The 23,322-nt window shown below is 39.0% G+C and overlaps 7 protein-coding genes across 8 annotated transcripts in view; 3 read left to right on the top strand and 4 right to left on the bottom strand.

Annotated features, from left to right (window-relative positions):
* Positions 1-1,861, bottom strand: part of LOC111449472 (metal-nicotianamine transporter YSL3-like) — a 4,355-nt gene extending 2,494 nt beyond the window's left edge. The window contains exons 1-4 of one of the 2 annotated variants that reach the window (XM_023089377.1): positions 977-1,861; positions 478-913; positions 221-393; positions 38-135 (exon numbers count right to left, since the gene is read on the bottom strand). In XM_023089377.1, the coding sequence (XP_022945145.1) occupies positions 38-135; positions 221-393; positions 478-841 (635 nt within the window). In that variant the 5' untranslated portion in view covers positions 842-913; positions 977-1,861. The remainder of the gene's footprint in view (positions 1-37; positions 136-220; positions 394-477; positions 914-976) is intronic. The other variant, XM_023089376.1, reaches the window with a different exon arrangement.
* A 1,411-nt stretch (positions 1,862-3,272) lies between these two features.
* On the top strand, positions 3,273-8,147 carry LOC111449829 (ATPase family AAA domain-containing protein 1-B-like). The gene is made up of 5 exons (XM_023089885.1): positions 3,273-3,657; positions 4,172-4,472; positions 6,784-6,942; positions 7,125-7,420; positions 7,681-8,147. Exons 1-5 carry the CDS (start codon positions 3,460-3,462, stop codon positions 7,879-7,881), a joined length of 1,155 nt encoding a protein of 384 aa, XP_022945653.1. The 5' UTR covers positions 3,273-3,459; the 3' UTR covers positions 7,882-8,147.
* Positions 8,148-8,859: 712 nt separating this feature from the next.
* On the top strand, positions 8,860-11,001 carry LOC111449469 (pentatricopeptide repeat-containing protein At3g49240, mitochondrial-like). Its single transcript, XM_023089373.1, has one exon. It carries the CDS (start codon positions 8,928-8,930, stop codon positions 10,776-10,778), a length of 1,851 nt encoding a protein of 616 aa, XP_022945141.1. The 5' UTR covers positions 8,860-8,927; the 3' UTR covers positions 10,779-11,001.
* Positions 11,002-11,092: 91 nt separating this feature from the next.
* LOC111449470 (E3 ubiquitin-protein ligase SINAT5-like) lies at positions 11,093-14,182 on the bottom strand. The gene is made up of 3 exons (XM_023089374.1): positions 13,580-14,182; positions 12,118-12,504; positions 11,093-11,656 (listed from the first exon to the last, which is right to left on the bottom strand). The coding sequence occupies exons 1-3, from the start codon at positions 13,832-13,834 to the stop codon at positions 11,297-11,299; spliced, it is 1,002 nt and encodes a 333-aa protein (XP_022945142.1). The 5' UTR covers positions 13,835-14,182; the 3' UTR covers positions 11,093-11,296.
* Positions 14,183-14,449: 267 nt separating this feature from the next.
* On the bottom strand, positions 14,450-17,158 carry LOC111449471 (E3 ubiquitin-protein ligase SINAT5-like). The gene is made up of 3 exons (XM_023089375.1): positions 16,528-17,158; positions 15,398-15,784; positions 14,450-15,048 (listed from the first exon to the last, which is right to left on the bottom strand). The coding sequence occupies exons 1-3, from the start codon at positions 16,774-16,776 to the stop codon at positions 14,689-14,691; spliced, it is 996 nt and encodes a 331-aa protein (XP_022945143.1). The 5' UTR covers positions 16,777-17,158; the 3' UTR covers positions 14,450-14,688.
* A 692-nt stretch (positions 17,159-17,850) lies between these two features.
* LOC111449369 (CLP protease regulatory subunit CLPX1, mitochondrial-like) overlaps positions 17,851-23,322 on the bottom strand; it is a 9,547-nt gene continuing 4,075 nt past the window's right edge. Inside the window, exons 5-15 of the mRNA XM_023089237.1 lie at positions 22,884-22,934; positions 22,564-22,638; positions 22,383-22,460; positions 22,121-22,177; positions 21,877-21,947; positions 21,683-21,782; positions 20,881-20,985; positions 20,326-20,388; positions 20,034-20,156; positions 18,161-18,301; positions 17,851-18,080 (exon numbers count right to left, since the gene is read on the bottom strand). Of these exons, the coding sequence (XP_022945005.1) occupies positions 18,000-18,080; positions 18,161-18,301; positions 20,034-20,156; positions 20,326-20,388; positions 20,881-20,985; positions 21,683-21,782; positions 21,877-21,947; positions 22,121-22,177; positions 22,383-22,460; positions 22,564-22,638; positions 22,884-22,934 (945 nt within the window). The 3' untranslated portion in view covers positions 17,851-17,999. The remainder of the gene's footprint in view (positions 18,081-18,160; positions 18,302-20,033; positions 20,157-20,325; positions 20,389-20,880; positions 20,986-21,682; positions 21,783-21,876; positions 21,948-22,120; positions 22,178-22,382; positions 22,461-22,563; positions 22,639-22,883; positions 22,935-23,322) is intronic.
* LOC111449370 (protein IQ-DOMAIN 1-like) overlaps positions 21,357-23,322 on the top strand; it is a 9,202-nt gene continuing 7,236 nt past the window's right edge. Inside the window, exon 1 of the mRNA XM_023089238.1 lies at positions 21,357-21,359. The gene's annotated coding sequence lies outside the window, so the exon portion shown is untranslated. The remainder of the gene's footprint in view (positions 21,360-23,322) is intronic.

Genomic DNA, 23,322 nt, shown 5'->3' with positions numbered 1-23,322 from the left:
GGGGGGGGGGGGGGGGGGGGGGGGGGGGATTGCATACTTCGCCATCTTGTCTCCTTTTGGTGTGTGGAAACCATTTATGAGAACAGCAGTTGCAGTTCCACTGGGATAAGCCAACTTATAATCTAGTATCATGATCTGCAATACAATTCAAGATGGCATTGGCATTAATAAACCATACAAACATCTCTGGCACATAAGTTGTACCAGAAAGAAATATTACCTTTCTTAGGGGCACCAAGGCAAGAAGTCCTACAAAACTGCTGACGGAGAGGAAGGCAGTCATCCAACCAATTCCAGGTTCTTTGGTACTTCCAGGAGGATTTCCTTCTGTGTTTATGCCTGCTTGCTCGTATGTCTTCCTGCTCAAACCAAACAAGTAGGATCCAAAGCCGCCTGCAAAACCACACCATGAACATCAGACACAGAAACAAAGCATATTTCCATGGCAAACATTTGGGTAGCACACAGCTCACTGACCTCCAACAGCAATGCTATAACAAGCGACAGCACATGTCTGAATTACAGTATTTTCCTGTCGTGTAAAGGGAGTGGATACAATTCCAGCTTTCTCAAGCAGCGTAGTCCATGTCTTTATAAAGACGTAGGCAATAAGAGCAGCCGAGACGTTCAAATTTGGGACCAAACCTGTTGTAAGATTAAGCTTCATCACTATTACACTGTACATGATTCCTATTGCTATGCTTGCAATAACACCCCGGACTGTAATCTGTCTAGTCCAAGGTGCCAGTTTTTTTACATCCTCCGCCTCATCTCTAGTCTTCTCTTCGTCTACAGTTTCAGCGCCCTCAATTTCTTGCACTTCGAGGCTCGAGTTCCTCATTTGAACAACCAAATTGTTCAATCCAATCCGATTCAGGTATCTACAATCTTCATCGTTTCAAGCAAGTAACGTCTAAATATAGTTGAATACCAGATGAGAATAAAGGCAACAAATTCAAGCCCACAAAGGACATACCGTAGTTTCAGGCTTCTTGTTCTTCAGGATGAAAATTCAAAAGTTTTGACTTGGGGGGCTGTTTTCCTTTTTGTTGAACAAGATACTGAATCAGGATTCAGCCCAGGGAAACACGAAGGCAAATGGCTGATGACTGCCCTCCTTCAAACATCGATTTTCAACCCTTCAGGTCCTCTATCGCTGCTTTGACTCCCGATTATATTCCAAAGGGGATCTTCAAAACTCCTCAGTCTCTCACGACTCTACCCAAACACCCCAATGACATTACGCGGCACAAAAACAGGAAGCCCCAATTTTCTTATATTGAGTGGGAATTCAAGATCCTACCAAACCGGGGCAAAGTGTTTTGTACTGCATGGAAGTACAATAACCCGATCTGGTACGACACAGCTACAACTTCAATTTGAAAGCTCAACCATACCTTTTTTTTGCTTTTTGCTTTTTTTTCTACCGTTTCATTTTCCACATGCCGGTTGAAATTCCAATGAGCAATCGAAAGTTGACTTGGGTCAGCGCTGAAAAGGACGAGAGCCGAGCACAGATTGCGCCCAATAAGTCAACTGTGTAGAGCTTTGAACTTCCTCGCGAAAAGGGAAAAGGGGAAATGAAAAAAGGAGTTGGGTGTTTGAGATTGAGGGCAACAGCACGCAATTTAATATCAAAAACTTGAAAGACAAATTAATATAAAAAACTTAAGAAGACAGACAATGGAGGGATGGTTGATCATGAATTAGCTTCAACTAACAACAATTAACAATTTTGAAACCTCATTGGATAGTAGGAAGAGAGAAGGTTGGTTGGTGATCCGAGAATGGATGGTCCGGTGAATGGAAAGGCTTTGGGTTTTATTCAGCTGTCACGTGGGAACCACGCGACTTTGGTTCAACAAATTTCATTGCCATCAACATTATTATTTATTTCTACGACTCTCTCTCTCTCTCTCTCTTTTTTCATTTTGTTTTTTTTTGGTGAAAAGGGGAAAAAGATCCCGTCTTTTTTAAGACAGAAAGGAGCCTAAAGTAAACAGAATCCCAATCACTTCCCTTATCTGCATCAATTTGATGCTCTCTAATTTTGGAAAAAAAATGTAAGAATTTCAAAGTAATTAAGAAATATTATTGGTTGTACTTAAATTAAATTAAAAAACAATGTAATTAACACCGGATGTTTCAAACAAATTTTTGTTTGGCCCCTTTTAGAGGTGATGATGGAGGGATACTTCTAAAGTGATTTGTCTTCTATAAATATATATATATATATTTTTTTTCTTTAGTAGTTTGTTCCATGAAAGAACAAATAAAAAGGAGAAAAAGAAAGTATAAGTATAAGCTTGGAATTGAAGCTGAATTTTGTGAGGTGTTCAATGAATTTGGAGAAGTGATTGGAATGGGAGGGTGGTTTGGAAAGGGCAATGCCCAAAGGGTATGAGTTGATTGGTACCTTTGCGGTGAAACTGAAGCACATTTTTGCTTTTCTAAATCTTTGGAACATATACTTTACTTTTTCTATAAATACTCAATTCTTTTTATATGGACCTCATAAATTTATTTTTGTAAATAAAATTTAAGTTAAATTACAAACTTAATTGTTGAGAATTTAATTTCTATAATTCTAAAAAAAAAATAATAAAATCTCGGATGTCCACATAATTCTTTGGCCCAAAATCAAGGGCCCAATATTTGATGCGAAGTCAAGGGCCCAATACTTGATCCGAAGTCAAGGGCCCAATACTTGATCCGAAGTCAAGGGCCCAATACTTGATCCGAAGTCAAGGGCCCAATACTTGATCCGAAGTCAAGGGCCCAATACTTGGTCCGAAGTCTAGGGCCCAATACTTGATCCGAAGTCAAGGGCCCAATACTTGATCCGAAGTCAAGGGCCCAATACTTGATCCGAAGTCAAGGGCCCAATACTTGGTCCGAAGTCTAGGGCCCAATACTTGATCCGAAGTCAAGGGCCCAATACTTGATCCGAAGTCAAGGGCCCAATACTTGATCCGAAGTCAAGGGCCCAATACTTGGTCCGAAGTCTAGGGCCCAATACTTGATCCGAAGATACTTGATCCGAAGTCAAGGGCCCAATACTTGGTCCGAAGTCTAGGGCCCAATACTTGATCCGAAGTCACTTGATCCGAAGTCAAGGGCCCAATACTTGGTCCGAAGTCTAGGGCCCAATACTTGATCCGAAGTCTAGGGCCCAATACTTGATCCGAAGTCAAGGGCCCAATACTTGATCCGAAGTCAAGGGCCCAATACTTGATCCAAAATCAAGACGAAACTCACTTCCTTTCGCCTTCTCTTTCTCCTTCTCCAGTTCTGCGGTCCCTTCCGTCTCCCGAGACCGAGGGGCTCCCTGTTTAATTCTCTTCGTCGCTTCTGGTTTCGTAATTCGCGGGAGAGAATTCCCAGCTACGTTTGTTGTTGAATTTCGTGGAAGCTTTCACCCGCTCTTTCCTGCTTGTTTTTGTTGGGAGAGAATCCTCCATGGGGGTTTCATCAGAGACCAAGTTCTTGCAGGAACTCATACTCTACGCAGCCAGTGCCGCTTTAAGTTGTTTGGTATTGTTCGCAGGCCTTCGGCACCTTGACCCCAACCGCGAGGCTTCGAAGAAAGCTCTTGAGCATAAGAAGGAGATAGCCAAACGCTTGGGCCGCCCACTTATTGAGACTAACCCTTATGAGGTACCTGTTTCGTTTTTTCTGATTGAGGAAAAAGAAATGAATGCAACAAAGTAGCTTCTTTATTGTTCTAAACGGAAACACGACATTTATTTCTATCTTTGTTATCATTTATCTTTGCAACTTCCTTTAGAGGACTAGCTTGTTTTAAATGTTCTATGATCTGTTCTATTCATTACTCGAGGTTCTTGTTATATTGTTTGCACTTGACGTATGGGCTGTGGGTTCGGTCCAAAATCTCACATCTAGTAAATGTCTTCTACTATTTTATGTGTAAGAAGTTTGCTTTCTTGCATATATTTGTTCATGGGATTGATGTGCCGATTATGGTGTGACATTTACTGCATAGTCTAGGAAAAGGTGATAATTAACGGAAGAATGTTTACTGTTTAAGCTCAATGCACGTGGATTCATGATGCGTGAATCTTTACTTTAACTTGGAATTCATAATACTACCCATTCTCATTTGAATCCCTTGATCGTTATCGTTTCTCCCTGATCATTTTTCTTTCTACAGGATGTCATTGCCTGTGATGTTATAAATCCCGATCACATCGATGTGGAATTTAACTCTATTGGAGGATTGGAGACTATCAAGCAAGCATTATATGAACTTGTGATACTTCCTCTTAAGAGACCTGAGTTATTTTCACACGGGAAGCTTTTAGGACCCCAGAAAGGCGTATTGCTTTATGGGCCACCTGGTACAGGAAAAACTATGCTTGCAAAAGCTATTGCAAAGGAGTCCGGAGCAGTTTTTATTAATGTTAGGATTTCAAATCTGATGAGCAAGTGGTTTGGTGATGCACAGAAGCTTGGTAAGCTCGAAAGTTTTAGATCATTCTTTAACCACATTCTTGGCTCAAGGTTTTCCTTGCTCATTCTGGAAAAATATGCTTTATTATGTGAGTATTGCTTCAACTTTATGGCGTAGTTTGCAACAAGCTAGCTAGGTTACACGGTCAAGATGAACGAACAATTTAGATCCTTAAATGCTGTTTTCATCATGCTTTCTAGTGAGATTTGCTTAATATATATATTTGTTGGTTCAAGTGATTTTCTTTAATGAGCTCTGAAGCTTACCGAAAAATAAGACCTTCCAATTAATTGCATCTAATTCATTAGTTTTGTATTATCAGATTATTCAAAGAATAAATTACAATCTAAGAACTGCACTCCTTGTAGCTGGTATGGTAAAAAAGATTCTTTTAGTTGTGATCAGGCCATGTAAGTTGGAAGTGTGTATATGATGTGGAATCTAGTTTGTTCTCCAATATTGATGCAGAACAAAACTAGAAACCGGGAATCAATTATTATTATAAAACAATACCCTTATCTGCTTCTATATGGAAACTTGTTCTAGTTTTGCTTATTTTAGGTGTTGGTTTTTTATTGATTGTTGAGATAAAAATTGTAATCATACTTAGTTTTGAAGATTTGATTGCCTTATATGTCATGACTAAGAAATCATAGCAATGGCTGTGACATTGTCACCTATTGCTGAATTATAGCTGTCCAACATTTTTTTTTTTTTTGTCTCTCCCTATTATTAAGTTAGGCATCAATGTGATTGGAACTAAAAGTAGGAGTCCTAACCCTCTTTGCATTGTGAGAGGAACTAAAAGTAGACATTAAATGTATCAGGAAGTTGTTTACTGTCATCACCCTCTTTCCCTCCCCCACAGCCATACAGCCTCTATTTTATTGCACTACTTCCCCTCAAATATACCCACCATTTTTCTAATTGTTCTTCTCACTCCCCTTGATCTACAAGCGAGGCCTTAGCACCCACACTAGTTTTTGGCTCCTGTCTCCTTTTGTTTGCCAAGCTCCTTCCATGAAAAAAAAAAACTTCAGACCTTTTTATATAGCCTTTTGTGCATTTGTCAGCATTCTTTAGAATGGTTGTAAACATTCAGCCATCGTCTACTTAGGATTGTGAGTGTTTGATATCTTCTGTATAGGATTCATTTTTTTGGTGGCTCTGTCCAGGTTCGACTTGCCTTTTTCCTCTAGTTTCTACTCAAACATCATTGTTGCTTGGAATTTTATTACTTTCATTTGTTACTTCCATTCATCAATCTTTAGGACCTGCTTGTCCCAACTTAGTATTAATATATTTTTTTAACCTATTTTTTAATCTCTTTTATCACCAGGATGCATTAATTCCTGAGTTAATTTTAGCAGTAAGCTTTGCACTTCTAGTAGAAATTCCATATGAAATCTATGGCGAGAATGAATGCTCCAATACCTATTTGATGGGAATAAAAAATGGAAGGGAAAATTAATAGAAAATGTTGTTATATGAGAAAGGGAATTTACAATATTCAAGCATTTGAGAAGCTAGAACTCCCCCAATAAAACAACTCCCAAAGATTTAGTTACCATCCCAACACAATCGCATGTCAGAGCAGCAACCACCATCGCAAAGACCAAGACATAAAGGATAACTTAGAGATTAGACACTATACTAGCAATTTTATTGCTAACTGGAGGTTTTTTCATCCCGTTTACTGTTATGTCAGGTTTATGTTCTGGTTTGCAGAATGACATTGGTGCTGCATTTATATTATTATGACTCAGGTTTTGTATTATTCTGTTACTTGATCAACTCTCCTTCTGATGGTAATTACTAGTGTTATGGAAGTATACAATATTCAAGTGCTGAGTAAGCTTTTCAAGGCATGAGGCAATCAATCCCTTATGCAACATGATTTTTGCTTGCCAGGAAGAAACGCAGAAGTTCCTCATCTGAGTAAAGAGAGGCACGTTAAAATTAACTGAAAAAACAGTTATATGTTGATGGCAGGGGATGCGATCAATGAATGGATCAAGGAGGCTTTATTCATGTCATCCTTTATTAAGGAAGAAGCCCACCGGGGATGACTTGCTTTTGATCTGCGTAAAAGTAGAATATTCTGTAGCCATGTATGACCTATGAAATACACAATTAGGTGTAAATATATCTTCTTCAGTGACAATATAGCAATTAAATACATAAGAATACTAGGTCTACTTTGAATTGATTATTGCATTAAAAAATTATATAATTGACCATAATCAGACACAAATGCTATTTTGTCCTTTGTTGCCTTGATGTTCTAACTCATATGAAGTATTATTTTGCAGTGGCTGCTGTGTTTAGCTTGGCTTATAAACTTCAGCCTTCTATTATCTTTATTGATGAGGTCGACAGTTTCTTGAGTCAACGACGCTCTAGTGATCATGAAGCTTTGTCAAACATGAAAACTGAGTTTATGGCTTTGTGGGATGGATTTACCACAGATCGTGAGTTTCTAGGACTATTGATTTTTTTTTTAAGTGATAGTTGGTGTGCTTTTATAATTCATCACAAAAATTAACATTTAAAAATTGAGATAAAAGAAGGAAATATTCTGTCTGTTAGTATATTGGCCGTGACCCTTTGTTGGATAAGCTCTTTCTTGATGAATTCTATTCTGGTTCTACAGAGAATGCACGCGTAATGGTCCTTGCTGCTACCAATCGTCCTTCAGAACTTGATGAAGCAATTTTAAGACGACTTCCTCAGGCATTTGAAATTGGGATACCTAACAATCGGGAGAGGGCTGAGATACTAAAGGTGATTTTGAAGGGTGAGAGGGTTGAAGACAACGTTGACTATGATCACATAGCTAACTTATGCGAGGGGTATACTGGTTCAGATCTTCTCGAGCTCTGCAAGAAAGCGGCATATTTCCCAATCAGGGATCTACTGGATGAAGAAAAGGAAGGAAAACAATCTAATGTAAGTTATCATCAACCTCGTTTGCCTTGTTTCTGATGTTTTATCTGCCAGCCTTGGTCAACGCATCAACCTCGTTTGCCTTGTTTCTGATGTTTTATCTGCCAGCCTTGGTCAACGTTTCTATTTGAATCAATGTTAAAGTATTGGGTATCCTTTGGATTGGAAGTGTTATTTATATTCTAAATTTGAGCGGTCTTGCAATATTCTTCTTGACCATTTTTTGGACGTTACTCAGTTTCTTTCACGTGATTACTTTTCAGTCACCGAGGCCACTGTCACAGTCAGATTTGGAGACCGCTCTCTTCTCATCGAGAAAGACAAAGGTTGTTGCTAGTGAGTACGCTGGATTAGGGTCGCAACAGACAGAACTGAGTGATTCTCATATTCGAGCAGTGTTGAGCGAGTTCTCGAAGTTTGGCATTTCTCCAGAAAATGTTGGATCAGACGAAGATGACTCTTGAGAGAAATCCCGACTCTTCTCCACATTGGTGCAGAAAAAAAGAGGACGTGGTGAGGGAGAGGTTTCTGTTTCATTTATTACATTAACGCCATAGTTTTAACATTGATGATTCTATAATCGTTACAAGGAAAAGCCACGGAAATACGTAGCCTTGTTGATGAGTTTGAATAGCTTTGTTTTTTAGTACCATATCGTGTATTGGAGAGTCATTTTTGGACTATTGTGTCTAAATACTATTGAGTTATTGCTCTTGTGCAATTCCTCTCATTCTCTCTCAATTAACTCTTGAAATTATCAATATTTAGGGTTGGAATGTTCAAAGGCTTAGAATGTCAAAAGGTTTGCAACATCCTCATTCGATACCTTACTCTTCTGAAACTACAGGCAATCCTTCTTTGAACCAATTGCAGAGACCCCCTTGGATTATCAGGCTCCTTGGTTTGGTCTGAGGGAATTTTTTTTTCTCTGTTTGTGTGATAGATCTGAGTGTAAGGTGAGAGGAAGTGTTGAGGAGAATACAGTAGGGGAGAGTGGGAGAATGGGGTGGCAAGAAGACGAAGACGAAGACGAAGTTAGGGGCAGTGAGGCGAAAACAGCCATGTTTTTGGAGCTTCCTCCACTGAAATCAGCTGACTAAACCAAAGGAGAGCAGGGCTAGATATTCGCGAGCATGTGGGCCAAAGTGACTGTGGTCTTAGATTTCTCATAATCCCCACACCCATTTTGATATACATTTCCTTCATCCTCGGCTTTTCAGCTTTACAGCAACTTTGTTGGATAATATTTCTGAGCTGTTCTATAATTTACTTACAGACTCCGGTTGTAGTTTGGTTATATTGTTGGATTAGAAACGCTCATTAGAAACAAAATGGAAATAATATACCCAATATGTGAAATAAACATACCCACAAATTAATTTCACATATTCGTCGACTTATTTTTAATTAGACAAAATTCATTCTTGACGCACCTCAAAACCCTCCATATTATCACCCAAAACCCTTCTCAACTCCTCACCGATTCTCTGAAATCCGGCGAAAATTATCGATGGCATTATCGAAACCTTCCTTCTTGACGCACCTCAAAACCCTAACCGGATCCCACCATTTGCTCCGGCACCATGCACCGGCTCCTCCCGTCGTCGCCCTTCGTTCTCTCTCTTTTGCTACGCCGGAGGAAGCTGCTGCGGAACGACGCCGTCGGAAGCGCCGCCTCCGCATCGAACCTCCTCTCTCTTCCTCCTCTGCTACTCGCCCTCAATCGCAGCCTCCTAAACCTCAATCCCCACAAAACCCTAATGCCCCCAAACTCCCTGAGCATATCTCTGCTCTCTCTGGTAATCGCCTTAACCTCCACAACCGCATTCTCACTCTCATTCGTGAAAATGATCTGGAAGAAGCCGCGCTTTTCACCCGCCATTCCATTTACTCCAATTGTCGACCCACGATCTTCACCGTCAATGCCGTTCTCAATGCACAGCTTCGCCAATCAAAGTACTCCGATTTGCTTTCACTCGACCGGTTTATTACACAGGCTGGTGTCGCTCCCAATATTATTACTCACAATTTGATTTTTCAGATGTATTTGGATTGTCGTAAGCCGGATACGGCAATGGAACACTATAAGCAGTTGATCAATGATGCGCCTTTCAACCCGTCGCCCACGACTTACAGGATCTTGATTAAGGGGTTGGTAGATAACAACAAATTGGAGAGGGCAATGGAGCTGAAAGAGGAAATGACTGTGAAAGGTTTCGTTTCAGACCCTATTATTTATCATTATCTGATGGTGGGCTGCCTGAAAAATTCGGATCCCGATGGAGTTTTTAAGCTATTTGAAGAATTGAAGGAGAAATTAGGAGGGGCTGTGGAAGATGGAGTTGTTTATGGAAGCTTGATAAAGGGGTACTTTATAAGAGGAATGGAGGAGGAAGCAATGAAATTTTATGAGCAGACTGTGGGTGATAATTCAGAAGTTAAGATGAGCGCCATTGCGTACAATTCTGTGCTTGATGCGTTATGCAAGAATGGAAAGTTTGATGAGGCCTTGGTGTTGTTTGATAGGATGATAAAGGAGCACAGTCCGCCCAGGCGTTTGACATTGAACTTGGGAAGCTTTAATGTGATAGTTGATGGATACTGCACAGAAGGGAGATTCAGAGATGCCGTTGAAATATTCGAGAAGATGGGTGATTACAGGTGTAGCCCAGATACTTTATCATTCAATAATTTGATCGAACAATTATGTAATAATGGAATGTTGGCTGAAGCCGAGGACCTTTACGGATCGATGGGTGATAAGGGAGTCAGCCCTGACGAGTTTACTTATGGCTTGTTGATGGATTATTGCTTTAAAGGGAACAGGCCAGATGATGCAGCTGGATATTTTAGAAAAATAGTAGAATCCGGACTCAGACCCAATATAGTAGTTTATAATAGATTGGTAGATGAGCTGGTCAAATTAGGGAAAATTGAGGAAGCAAATTCTTACTTTGACATGATGGTGAAGAAGATCAAGATGGAGGCCTCAAGCTATCGTTTTATAATTAAGGCGTTAAGTGAATCCGGGAAAGTAGATGAAATACTAAATGTGGTCAATACTCTTCTGGATGACGATGGGATTGAATTTACTGAAGAGTTGCAGGAGTTTGTAAGAGGTGAGCTGAGGAAGGAAGACAGAGAAGGGGATTTAGCTAAAGTTATGGAAGAGAAAGAAAGAGTGAAAGCTGAAGCGAAGGCGGCAGAGGCACAGAAGAGAAGTGCTAAAGCTGCGGTCTCTTCTTTACTGTCATCCAAGCTGTTTGGGAACAAGGAAGGTGAGAAGGAATCTGCAGAGAACGAAATGCAATCTGGTCAGGAAGACACTGGTAAGACTGCACTACCGGAATCTAACCCTTGAAGTTGCACAGAAAGACGTGAGAAATGAATTGTGTGATCCCTTCTTTGTTTTTGTCAACTCTATTATTTGTTTTGCTCCATTACATGGGAACGTGATCTGCTTTCCGTTTCTCCTAACCAATTAGGCAAGAGTTAGAACCTGTTTAGTTTAGTTGTACATTTTATCCTGTATCTGTAACATTTTTGCTTCTAATGTTAATCTAATCTGTCGGAGCTTCCACTGATTCGATGGAGAATCATTCGTGCGTTCCTATTAAGATAACCCCTTTATCTTTACGCCTGAAGTAATCTCTTTTATAGGACGGCGAAAGCAAGGATCCACGCAAATCCTCTTACAAGTTAGTGAATGTTACAACTTTAGCAAACATCTCTCATTGAAAGATCAAGAATTATCAACATCATCGGTATTTTACAATTAAAAAATCGCCCGTTACAATATATGAGGAAAGGTAAGAATAGGTACAAAGCAAAGCAGTGTCTAAACACCCGAAGAGACAGGCACTGAGCAGCACTTCACTTTTAGCTACAAAGATTCGGAATGCAGGCTCCAGCATCTGGGTTTTGTTCCTTCCATATCCTTCCTGTAACTCTTAGCTTCAGTTCCTTTCTATCCCCGCCTGAGAAGAAGAGAGCCATATTTCTTTGAATAATTAATCCATCGTGGCTGTCCCTGACTTTTCGATGACTATCTCGAATACTTCGTGGTGTACCCTCCCATATCAGTTTTCGCCCATATCCACCAACTTCGAGACTGTAGCTGTAGGTTCGTGCCTCATTCTCATCTCCCATGAATCGAAGGAAAGCCATGTAGACTGGGGCCATGCCAAGCTGAAAGGCTTCAAAGTGAAGGCAGAAATATTGACCGAAACAATGAAAAACCTGCACAATGTGAGAAGAGCAAGCCAAAAGAAACAAGGATTAATCTGAAGTATGGAGTAAAACAAGGTTAAGGTCAAAGTAACATAAAATAAAAGAGAATGATCCAAGACAAGTTTACACATCATCAATACCTTTTTCACATCATCAACCAAATCTATGGACCAACTTTGATGGTTTATATAACTTGCAGCTTGCTATGTATTAATGTACTTTAAATCCTCTTTAGTTTGTTTTCAACAAGTAGGAGTCTTCTGGATTGGGTTTGAAACCCCTCACCCTACCTTTAGTAGCTTCCAAGTTATATAAATAAATACATAAATACAAATTTTACATAGACATACACAGGTGTGCATATAATGTTTATATCACAGATAAGGAAAAATTAGGAGGATACACGAAGTTATACCCAAGACAGAGCAAATGAATTCACTTGGGGTTGAGGCCAAATATATGAGACTTACAGTAAGCATCCAAGTGGCATTCTCCACTTCCTTTGGATTGGATTTCACATAGCGATGGTTAAATGTGCATCCAGTGTGCATGTCCACCTTGTGGTCGTCCCTCAGATGGGCGACAAGAAAGGAAATATCCCCAACAGCAGAGCATTCCGAGCCAGCATACGGGCAACTATAGGGTCTGAAGTTGCATAAAGCCTCATGCTTAAGCTTACCATAGTACGGAAATATCTCAGGGCATCCGAGGGAAAAATACTTGCAAGGCAATTCAAGCGACTCTGCCACCTTCTCCAGTGCTAAGCACCTAATATCTCCAAGCTCTTGTCTACAAGTAGGGCAGCGATTATGAACCCGTGTTTTACAAGTAGAACATAAGGTATGTCCATTGTGGCACTGCAACATTTAGTTGGTCACACAGTTAACCAACATTGAATATGTATCTCCAATAAAATATACATCTTATGGAAAAACAGTATATTTCCTAGAAAATTATTGGAATACAACATGCATATTCTCAACTGCTTTCATTCTGATCTGATGGTACAGATGATATACACAGAGCGAAAGCTATGATGATGGAAAACGACACCCAAGGGAAGCAAGGGGAAAATTAAATTTTCATCAGCCTACCGAAGTAATGTTTCCTCAGCAAATTGGTAGAAACTACAAGCATCTTATGCTATAAATATTGGGTTTTGAGGACAAACGGGGCAAGTATTAACCTAATCTCTGTTGGACAATCTTAGAGCTAGAAAACCTTAAGAAAGAGAGTTTAATGAGTACACATACAACAACATACAATAACCCAAACACTAAGATAAGTTATTTTCTAGCACACAGGAATTTTGAAACCAGCATTCCAGAATCCCCCAAATTTTCAAGATCAACGCAACAGCGACGTTTTCAGGATTTTTTTTTATTTTCAAAAGTAACGTCCATTTCATGTCTCAGCGTAAACATCACCTGCAATGTAAATTTTCTGAATTCTTTCAGGAAATAAGAATAAAAGCAATGAACATCGCCATATAAGATCTTCGGGCAGCAAACGTACATAGAAAAGATCATATCGGAAACTCTAATATGCACTACAATCTCGCCTTACTTTTTCAGTTGATACAGCACTCCAGATGCGCAATAAGATAGACTGACTAGTACAATCAATTATGTTTAAAGAAATAGGCAGTTATCTCCCCCACAAATGGTAAGGAAGAGAAGAAAATAAGGCATTCTCGGAGTAGTTTTTTGCAAAGAACTAGTTCTGACACCATCCACATTCACTTACTTATCGCAGAGAGTACCAGCATACAATGCCCCGCAACATCCAACAACAAGTTCATCGATCAACACTAATCCAAAAACCCAGCAGGAAAAAAGAAACCATTTCATACCAAAATCAAAAATCCAAATTTGGGGGGTGGAGAGCCATATAATCTCCATTCTGTAAGAAATTAGGGCAATGAACACAAACCTGATGGATGGGAGGGTACATAGAATTAGTGCAGACAGGGCATTCGAGCAATTCATGGACGCTAGTCGACGGCGCAATGGCAATGGCAGTGGGGGCGTTCACAGCGCTGTTGTTGTTACCATTACGAGGCTTCGATGCTGACAACTCGGGGTGATGATGAGAGTGAGAATAAGGATGAAGAGTGTGGTGCAAATGGATGTCATCCTCACCGAAACCATCGGACGACGAGACACACTCGATACTATCCAAATCCATTTACAAAACAGAAAAGCGAAGGAGCTGAAGAAAAACCCAATTATCTAAATCCAGAATCAATCAAGATCTCAGAGAAATTTCAGGATTCCCCTCTTCAATAGTTTCCCCACTCACTCCAAATTTCTCCAGAGAGTGGGAAAGAAGCAAAGAATGAAAAGAGGGGGGAAAAAAAAGGAAGGGGTAAGATTGATGGATTCCAAGGAATCAAAAAACCCTTTTACCCGAAAGATGAGGTTCTTTTCTTCGTCTAACTACCCCCTGCGTTCTGTTGTTCCTCTCTTCATAGATCATCTCTGAAATGCAAGTAAGAGAGAGAGAGAGCGAATCCAAAATGGGGATTATTGAAAGACCAACGAATTATAATATATATATATAGCATTTTCTTAAATCTGTATTGAGTTGAGTTGGGATGGTATTATATAGCATGCCATGGTCAATTGATGTAAAATAATTTACCAAAATATTGAAAGTGAGATAGATTTGATAAACAGGTGGGTTTAAAATTAAATTAGTGTAGGGTGTCTATCCTTTTGTAGACAATAATTAATGCAGTGTTTTACTCCTAGCACAACAATTATTGTTGACTATATTTACAGAAGTGGATAACAAAAAAAAAGAACAAAAGAATCCACTGATGTGTATTAGAGTTGCAAAGCAAACATCCATTACAACTTAATCTTTGGAAGATGGATAATAATTATGAATATCACTGCTACTTAACAACAACTCATCCATTACAATGTAATACCACCAAACCAGCAAAGCTCAAAACAGAGAGAGAGAGAGAGAGAGAGAGATTAGGTACAAACAAAGCACAGCAGCTGCACAACACACAACATTCAGAATGCTTTTCTTTAGCTACACAGGTTGGGTATGCAGACCCCAGCATCCGGGTTTTGTTCCTTCCATATCCTTCCCGTAACTCTCAGCTTCAGTTCCTTCCTATCCCCACCCGAGAAGAACAGAGCCATATTTCTTTGAATCATCAGCCCATCATGGCTATCCCTCACTTTTCGATGGCTATCTCTGATACTTCGCGGGGTGCCCTCCCATATCAGTTTTCGCCCATATCCACCCACCTCCAGACTGTAGCTGTAGGTTCGCGCCTCATTCTCGTCGCCCATGAAACGAAGGAAAGCCATATACACTGGGGCCATCCCAAGCTGAAAGGCTTCAAAGTGAAGGCAGAAGTATTGACCGAAACAATGAAAAACCTGCAAAATCAAACAGAGGAACAAACCGCAAGAAACGAGATCAAACTAAAACTTGCATTGCAACAGTACCTTTTTCACACCATAAGAAAAAATTGTGAACCATCTTCAATGGTTTATAAAACTTAAAACTTGTAGCAGGCTATACACTACCAATGAATTTTCTCATCATACATCAATTGCTATTGACTAGTAGAAATCTTATTCTAATCTCTCCCTAATAGCTTGATTGGGTTTGTTATCCTAGCCCTCATACATCTGAACCCACGTGCATGTGTATGATAAAACAATTTCTACCAAAGAAAAAAAAAGAAAAACACTTCAGAATAAAGGTCAAATACATTAGACTTACCGTAAGCATCCAAGTGGCATTCTCCACTTCCCTTGGGTTGGATTTCACATAGCGATGGTTAAATGTGCATCCAGTGTGCATGTCCACCTTGTGATCATCCCTCAGATGGGAAACAAGGAAAGGAATATCCCCAACAGCAGAGCATTCCGAGCCAGCATATGGGCAATTGTAGGGTCTGAAGTTGCACAATGCTTCGTGCTTGAGTTTACTGTAGTAAGGAAATATTTCTGGGCATCCCAAGGAATAATATCTGCAAGGCAATTCCAGTGACTCTGCCACCTTCTCCAGTGCTAAGCACCTAATGTCTCCAAGCTCTTGTCTACAAGTAGGGCAACGATTATGAACCCGTGTTTTACATGTAGAACATAATGTATGTCCATTGTGGCACTGCAACATTTAGTTGATTATACAGTTAACCCACATTTGCATACAAGCCTCGGATACATATCAAAAACAAAGTATACGTCCCATGAATGCTTTAAGACGATATTGGGATATAACAAGCATCTTCTTAACAGCTCTCATCCTGACGGTACCAAAACGAACATGCTACCAAATGATGCAAGAGGAAAGATGAAGATAACTGAAATGACGGGAAATGACACTCTAAAAAAGAAATGGGATACTAAAGTTTCATCAGCCAGTCAAAATCCTGTTTATAACTAAACCCAAAAATCTCCTTAGAAAGTGGGTTCAAACAACCAGCATATTATACTAGAAACAATGGCCTTCAAGCACAAATAGGTCAAGTACTAATCTCATCTCAATTATATAGCCTAGTGTAAGAAAACCTACAGAAAGAAGTACGAGAGATGTTTATGTTTTATGGTTACAACATGATACAACAAATATCAAGCCAAAGACTTGAAATATTTCAATATAATTTAGTTATAAATTTCATACTGAGCACTTTAAATACAAGTTAGCATTTAACACATCCATCCAAAACATTGAATGATCAAACCTTAAATCAGAAACCCAGCAGGGAAAAGATAAATCGAAGGAAATTATGTCGTCGAAAATCAAATGGAAATAGGAAGGAGGCCCTATACCTCCCCCTCCCCCTCCCCCTCCCCCCAGGGAAGAGGGCCATTCTGCAAGTAATTATAATTAGGGCAACAAGGCCAAACCTGATGAATGGGAGGGTACATAGAATTGGTACAGACAGGGCACTCGAGCAATTCATGGACGCTAGTGGCCGGCGCAGTGGCAGTGGGGCCTGCTACAGCGCTATTATTGTTTCCATTTCGAGGCTTGGTTGCCGACAACTCGGGATGATGATGAGAATGGGAATAAGAATGAAGAGTGTGATGCAGATGGATCTCATCCTCATCGAGACCATCGGAAGATGATACACACTCGATACTATCTAAATCCATTGACAAAACAGAAAGAAAGTACAGAACCAAAGCAAGAATGGATCAAGATCTCAGAAAATTGGAGGGTTTCCCCTCTTCAAAACTTGACCAGTTGGGTGCAGAATTCTCCCCGGAAGTCGAAAAGAAGCAAAGGCGAGGAGAGGAAAAGGGGTGGATAAAGGGATCGAAAGAACCCTTTATACCCGAAAGATGGAGGTTCCTTTCTTGGTCGTCTCTACCCCCTGGGGTTGTTCCTGTATTCCCCAGGTGTCTGAAGTGAGAGAAGAGAGAAGAGAGAAGAGAGAAGGGCGTTTAATGGCACCGTAGATTTGGTGATGGGAAGACTAAAACTCACATCCCACGCCCACAACATTGGTTAACACAGCTTGGGATATGTGATCATCACAGTTCATCACTCACCAAGCCCGCCACGTGCATTTACCACTCTTTTTTTTTTCTTTTTCTTTTTCTTTTTCTTTTCTTGTAATTATCATCATAATATCTATTTAAGATCTTTCAATAATTATGGCAATTAAGATGCATCATTATTCTTTTAACTGTTTTCTTTCTTTAAGAGAAAGAATGAATTTTAAGGTTGTCTGGCCAGCAAATGAAAGAGGCTGCCTTAATTTGTTCAACTAATACATATTATCTTAGCAATTGACTTATAATTATTCATTCTATAAATATAAATACTTGTCAGCTTAAATATGTTAAGAGTCTTGTTCCAATCAGCAATTTTATTTCATTTGTATCCAAGAATGAATCACAACTAAGAAATTAAATAACTTCATTAGTGAGTGCGGGGCCTAATTGAAATCTCAAAGTGTATCTAAAAAAAAAATACTCGTAGAAGTTAAAAAAAGGGCAATCATATCTTTAATTATAGGCTTCCCTTTCCAATACATATAGTATTAGGAAAATGCAGGCTGAAAAGGGGAATATCAACCTTCGATACGGATATGGCTGTGAGTGAATTTGAAGCTACAAAAGCATATTATTCCCAATGTTAACCTCATCAATCAACATTCATGGGCAAGTAAATTTTGTGCTTTCCCCACCTTTTGTACAAGGTGTAGGCTCTCAAAGCATCAGGACTTTGAAAATGAAAAACACAACACTTTCTTTTTAGAGAATCAGATAATCTGTATGACAGTAATTTCCCATTTGAGCTATTAATAAATGTGGACTAGTAATATGTACAACATTACAGTTATAATACATGGACTTTCAGGAATGGCTGGTTACATGCTGCTGGCAACAACTGAAGGAAGATCTGTTTCACTTTCGGGTTCTGCCTCTTTTTCGGAACCCTGACTTGTAGTCTGCAAACCCAAGTTATCAGCATTATTAGATTGCCAGGAAAGATATGTAATCGATATTGATAGAGCTTTCTATCTTCTACCTTTTGTCCTGAAAGATAGCGATCCAATGCTCCCTTTCCGTAAAGAATTTTAGCGCCACAACCCGTGCTGTCTGACCCAATGGATTCTTCATCAATGATAACAGCATCGATTATATCCTCACCTGTTCTGACATCAGGAATCTGCAATACACTCCAAGGTGATATGGTAGGTTAAAGTATAAGAAATTGTTTGTCAAATGACTTGCTGCAGTGAAAAGAACAGAACCACTTTGACTCAGAGTACATGTAGCTTATTTTAGTTTACTAATGGCTTCCAAAGGAGGAAAAAAAAAGCAAGTGTTGTTTCATTCTTGGTCTTAGTGCACACCTGTTATTTCTGCAGTCACCGTCTTCTCAAAGCTGTGCCATCTTTACTAATGTAGTTTTCATCTACTCAGAAGGTCTTCTTTGTTACCGAATTGTATCTATTTAAAGCCATTTGCAGTCTTAAAATAATAGAGACGAGATTTATAGTGGTATTAGTTATGATCCCCCAAAGTTTTGGTTGTATAGGCGGCTATCACGAATTGTGAAGATGAGCACTTTCCTGCCACTATTTAGGGCTTCCCCTAGGTGATAATTCCAACCAGTTATCCTTTCAGAGACCTATTATGGAAAAGGACCAGACTCCAAAAGCATCTTCTTCCTAAAAGAGGCACTTTTCTCTAGGGAAGAGGTTGACTCTAATTCAGACTATTTTGAGTGGGATCCTAACAAACTCTCTTTTTAGAATTTCTCCCTCTGTTAGTGATGGTTTCAAGAAGATCATGAGAGATTTCCTATAAAATTCAACAAGGGTAGGGTTCCCATTTGATTAGGTGGGATTTGTGATAAGACCCACTGAATTAGGTGGGTTGGGCATGGGAAACTTGAGGCTTCCTAATTGGGCTTATTACCAAAATGGTTGTGGCGTTTCAATTTGGAGCCAAATGCTTTGCACCATAGGGTTTACTGTGACTTGTGACGTGAGAAAGGGGTTCTCACTTGTTTGGATGGGTCTTGAATTTTCTGTGGCTCAATGTACATATAGGAATTACTTGGAAGCAATCTCATCTTCTTTCCCTTTCTTTTCATTTGTGATATTTTCAGATGTGGCTCAAATTCTGGACAATTGGTTGGGTTGGATGATAGTCCTCTCTACTTGTTTCCTCATCTTTTAATGCTACTCTGTGTGACTATCGTCCTTCATTCTTTAGGGTAATTGCACATCATATAATTTTTGGTTTCCCACCTATTTTAAACAAGAAAACTTTTGATGTTTTAGCTCTCCTTTGTTTGTTGGTCAGTTTTCACTATGATCCTAGGATAATTATGGATATCCATTAATAAACTGTGATTCATCCAACGGGTTTCTTCTACATTTTCTTTTCATCTTGTGTGACCCTCAACCCTTCAGGTACTTCTTATTTTCCTTGGTACGGTAGGGTAGAATTCCCAAGAATGTTAAACTTTTCTACTTAGCTGGTCCTCCATGAGAGAGTTAACACTAGTGATTCAATTCATAGGCACTTGTCCATATATGGTTTAGATTGCAGTGGCGTCTTCTTTGTTAGAATGCTTATGAGGATTTGGATCACATCCTCTGGAGATTCCAGTACACAATTCCAATTTTGGACTGCGTTTTGGGATCATCGGGGGAGTGTTTAAGGTGTTGAGAGGCTCTAGGGGAGGCTTGGTCTTTGGCCAAGTTCAATGTCTCTCTGTAGGTGTGTTTAGAACTTTGGAATTTTCCTGTCGACCCTATTCTTATCGATTGGAGTACTTTTTTGTATCTATAGCTTAGATTTTTGTCTTGACATTTTTCATATTAGGCTCTCCTTTCTTAGGCCACTTGTATTTTTAAGTTCATATGGAGAAATAAGGAACAGCCTACCTCGTACATAGCATCCATCAATAGATTCTCCAATATTGATCGCAAACCCCGTGCTCCAGTGTTCTTAGACATTGCCTTTCTTGCAATTAATCTCAAGGAATTTTCTGTGAAGTGGAGCTTGACCTGGTGACATGTTATCCCAAGATATTAGTGTTTAAAGTTAACAGAAAGTTGAAGTAATAACAGTACCAACACAATAGAAGGGTAATAAGTAAATGTATAACTGTACGGGTACAAAAATTCAAGTCCTCCCTTGGAATCTGAAAAAAAGGAAAAGAGCAGAATAACTTACGTCATTCATCTGGAACATCTTTCTATACTGCTTTCCTAGCGCATTTTTTGGCTCTGTCAAGACCTAAAAATGAGCAGTATGCAAGTCATGTTGAGTTGGGAAGATAACATCCATAGCAATTAAGATCAGTAAAACTTGAGAGCTTAGAGAGATTATCGACTTATGTTCTTCACAATCATTAGTTTACTAACCAAATATCAGCGTAGAGGCATATTATTCCACATATCTTGCAAGCATGACAATAAAAGAATGTGGACTGGACCTACCATAAACTTGTGCAGCTAAAAGAACGCGAACTGAAACTACAACCATCTTGTGCAGCTAGATCTCACCATGCAATCAGTGAATTTTGGATTTTCTTATTTAAAATGAATTCCATGACTCCCCACAGTAGCAACAGAATCGGGGAAAGTATAGATAAAAGACAGTTATGTTCTATTCTATTAGTATTAGTATTAGTTCGGGAGATCTTGGTTGACCCAACACTAGAAATAAATACATGAGGGCTATCTTTCAGAATAAATGATCACAAGAAGAACAAAATATAGAATATACCTGAACAAGTTGGTCTTCTGTTAGGGCTGACAAACTGACGAGGATGGGGAATCGACCAACAAATTCGGGTATTAACCCATATGCAATGAGGTCACTACTTTCAACCTACCAAAATATAAATTCTCTATGAAAAACCAGTAAGAGAATGATAGAAACAAGACACAAATGGATATCTATTCTAAATTTGCAGAATTTGGTGTACAATCATATTGAAGTCAGAGTTGGGAGAGGAGACAGAACTCTGTTTTTGAAAGATGTTTGGTTTTAGTCTACATATCCCTTTCTTTACCATCTCTCTCAAAAAAGTGGCCCCCAATGCTGATCTTCGGAATCGAAGTGCTGGTTCTTGGAACCTTTTCTTGAGAAGAAATCTTAATGAAGTTGAAATTGAAGAATGGGCTTCCCTATCTCATTTACTTTTGACCTTCATAGTCAAAGATCAAGAGGATAGATGGTTTTGAGCGTTAGAGAAGAAGGGGGTTTTTTTCTACAAGTTCACCAACTCAAAAGCTTGCTTCCACTAGTAATTTGATCGATTCGCCTTTTTATCAACAGTTATGGAAGGCCGTCCTCCAAAACTTTTCTAAATTTAAATGCTTGGGCCCTTTTTTGTTTAAAAAAATTTCTCCACCATGTACAAATTTTAAAAATAAAAATAAGAAAGATCATGTAAAATAGTGTGTTGGACACGTGTCCGGATGTATCCGTGCCCAACACATGTCTGACACAGACACTCAGGCTTAAAATGAAGTGTCCATGTTTCATTGCTGTTATTTATAAACTGAAAGTGGTCTGCACTTACAGTCTCCAATAGTGAAGAAGTAACAATGGCATCTGTAACACCACTTGCCCTCATGTTTGCACGAACTGGGGCCCCAAACCCTAAAGAAGAATCTTGTCGCCTGAATTGAAGAAAAAGTCCTCCCAGGTTATAAACTAACGTAAGTAATTGGTACTGAAATGAGTAAACTAGGGTAGCTATTACATGCAGATAACCTTTCTGAGATAGTTTTTTCTAAGTCGATGAAGGCACCCCCACATATGAAGAGAATGTCCTTAGTATCAATCTGCAAAGAAACATTTCATAATGATTATCTATAATGATCACTATTTAAACTCCTAAGCCAATTATTTGTTCATATCATTATAATAAAGATAAGTGGAGAAACACATCTAAAGGCTCACTGTTCTTTTATTCCCTTGCTAGGAAAGCAAATTCCTTCAAATTACAACCACCTACCTGGATATTTTCACCTCTGGGATGCTTTCTTGCACCTTTCTCAGGCACGTTTACAATCTAGATATAAAGAAAATATATATCACATATGAGCTCACCACAAACGACTAGAGAACAAAAAATATATACTACGAAAGGCTCTAGTCCAAATTAGGAATTCCTGATTTCATTCTCACCATCGCAATGGTTTCAATGGCATCATAAGTCACGTGTGCCTGCTGCACATAATCATAAAACTTCACCTACAATGAATTGCAAAACTTACCGTTCCTTCTAGCATTTTTAATAATGCCTGCTGCACGCCCTCTCCTGACACATCTCTGCTAATGTTAAGGCTCTCTGCCTGCCTCATACAAATGCAATAGAATTATCAGGCAAAGAAAATTTACATCAGTCCTTCCTCAGAAGATGGGGAGGGAAAGGTGAATATAAGAATCGAGGAGAACCTTCTTGGTAATTTTATCAACTTCGTCTATGTAAACAATGCCCTGCTGTGCAGCTGCCACATTATAATCAGCAACCTGACATTTAAATACATATAAGAACAATATCAAGAAAGGAGAATATTAAGAACCGGAGCCAAAACGAAGTTACAGGTTCTGAACTAAGTATTGGAAAATAATTTTTTATTTAAGAATTAAACCAAATGAAAAAGAATATACAGTACGGTAATGGTTTGATTACAGAAAGAAAGAGTGTATGCTGCATGGTCTTGATTGACATATTGGATGTGAAATGAAAAGTTTAACTGTACTCTGGTGCATACCATCAGAAGTTTGTACAATATAGACTCCACGTCTTCTCCAACATATCCCGCCTACACACAGCAACAAAAAATATCCAACTAAAACATTATAAATTCAACCAGAAAACGTCAGTGACTGGAAGCAACTTGATACTCTATCTTAACAACTATAGATGAATAACTCAAGGTTCCAAACTGAAAGAAATTTACCTTTTGAATCATTAACAATTTATAGTTAACGTAGGCAAGACACTACAATTGATTGAATTTAGTGGACCTAGAAACTAGCGGGTATATAAGACTCGTGGAACAGAAACATATATCTTTGTGCCATCAACATCCAAGAAAGTTAAATGAAATATCCAGAACACAGCAAAGGTTACTTGCCCATGAAAAACACAACTAACCCTATTAAGAACTAAATTTTTTATGCAAAAAAAAAAAAAAAAAAAAAAAAAAA

The sequence above is a fragment of the Cucurbita moschata genome, unplaced genomic scaffold, assembly GCF_002738365.1.
Source record: "Cucurbita moschata cultivar Rifu unplaced genomic scaffold, Cmos_1.0 Cmo_Scf00011, whole genome shotgun sequence".
Lineage (NCBI taxonomy): Eukaryota > Viridiplantae > Streptophyta > Magnoliopsida > Cucurbitales > Cucurbitaceae > Cucurbita > Cucurbita moschata.
This window is presented reverse-complemented; position numbering and strand designations above follow the sequence as displayed.

Bases quoted from the DNA above. Each gene is read 5' to 3' on its own strand.
- LOC111449829 (XM_023089885.1), top strand. From the start codon at position 3,460: ATGGGGGTTTCATCAGAGACCAAGTTCTTGCAGGAACTCATACTCTAC. The intron at 3,658-4,171 runs GTACCTGTTTCG...TTCTTTCTACAG, and splicing joins TTGAGACTAACCCTTATGAG to GATGTCATTGCCTGTGATGT. The intron at 7,421-7,680 runs GTAAGTTATCAT...ATTACTTTTCAG, and splicing joins AGGAAGGAAAACAATCTAAT to TCACCGAGGCCACTGTCACA.
- LOC111449469 (XM_023089373.1), top strand. From the start codon at position 8,928: ATGGCATTATCGAAACCTTCCTTCTTGACGCACCTCAAAACCCTAACC.
- LOC111449470 (XM_023089374.1), bottom strand. From the start codon at position 13,834: ATGGATTTGGATAGTATCGAGTGTGTCTCGTCGTCCGATGGTTTCGGT. The intron at 12,505-13,579 runs GTTTGTGTTCAT...TAAATGTTGCAG, and splicing joins TGTACCCTCCCATCCATCAG to TGCCACAATGGACATACCTT. The intron at 11,657-12,117 runs GTAAGTCTCATA...CACATTGTGCAG, and splicing joins ATGCCACTTGGATGCTTACT to GTTTTTCATTGTTTCGGTCA.
- LOC111449471 (XM_023089375.1), bottom strand. From the start codon at position 16,776: ATGGATTTAGATAGTATCGAGTGTGTATCATCTTCCGATGGTCTCGAT. The intron at 15,785-16,527 runs GTTTGGCCTTGT...TAAATGTTGCAG, and splicing joins TGTACCCTCCCATTCATCAG to TGCCACAATGGACATACATT. The intron at 15,049-15,397 runs GTAAGTCTAATG...TTGATTTTGCAG, and splicing joins ATGCCACTTGGATGCTTACG to GTTTTTCATTGTTTCGGTCA.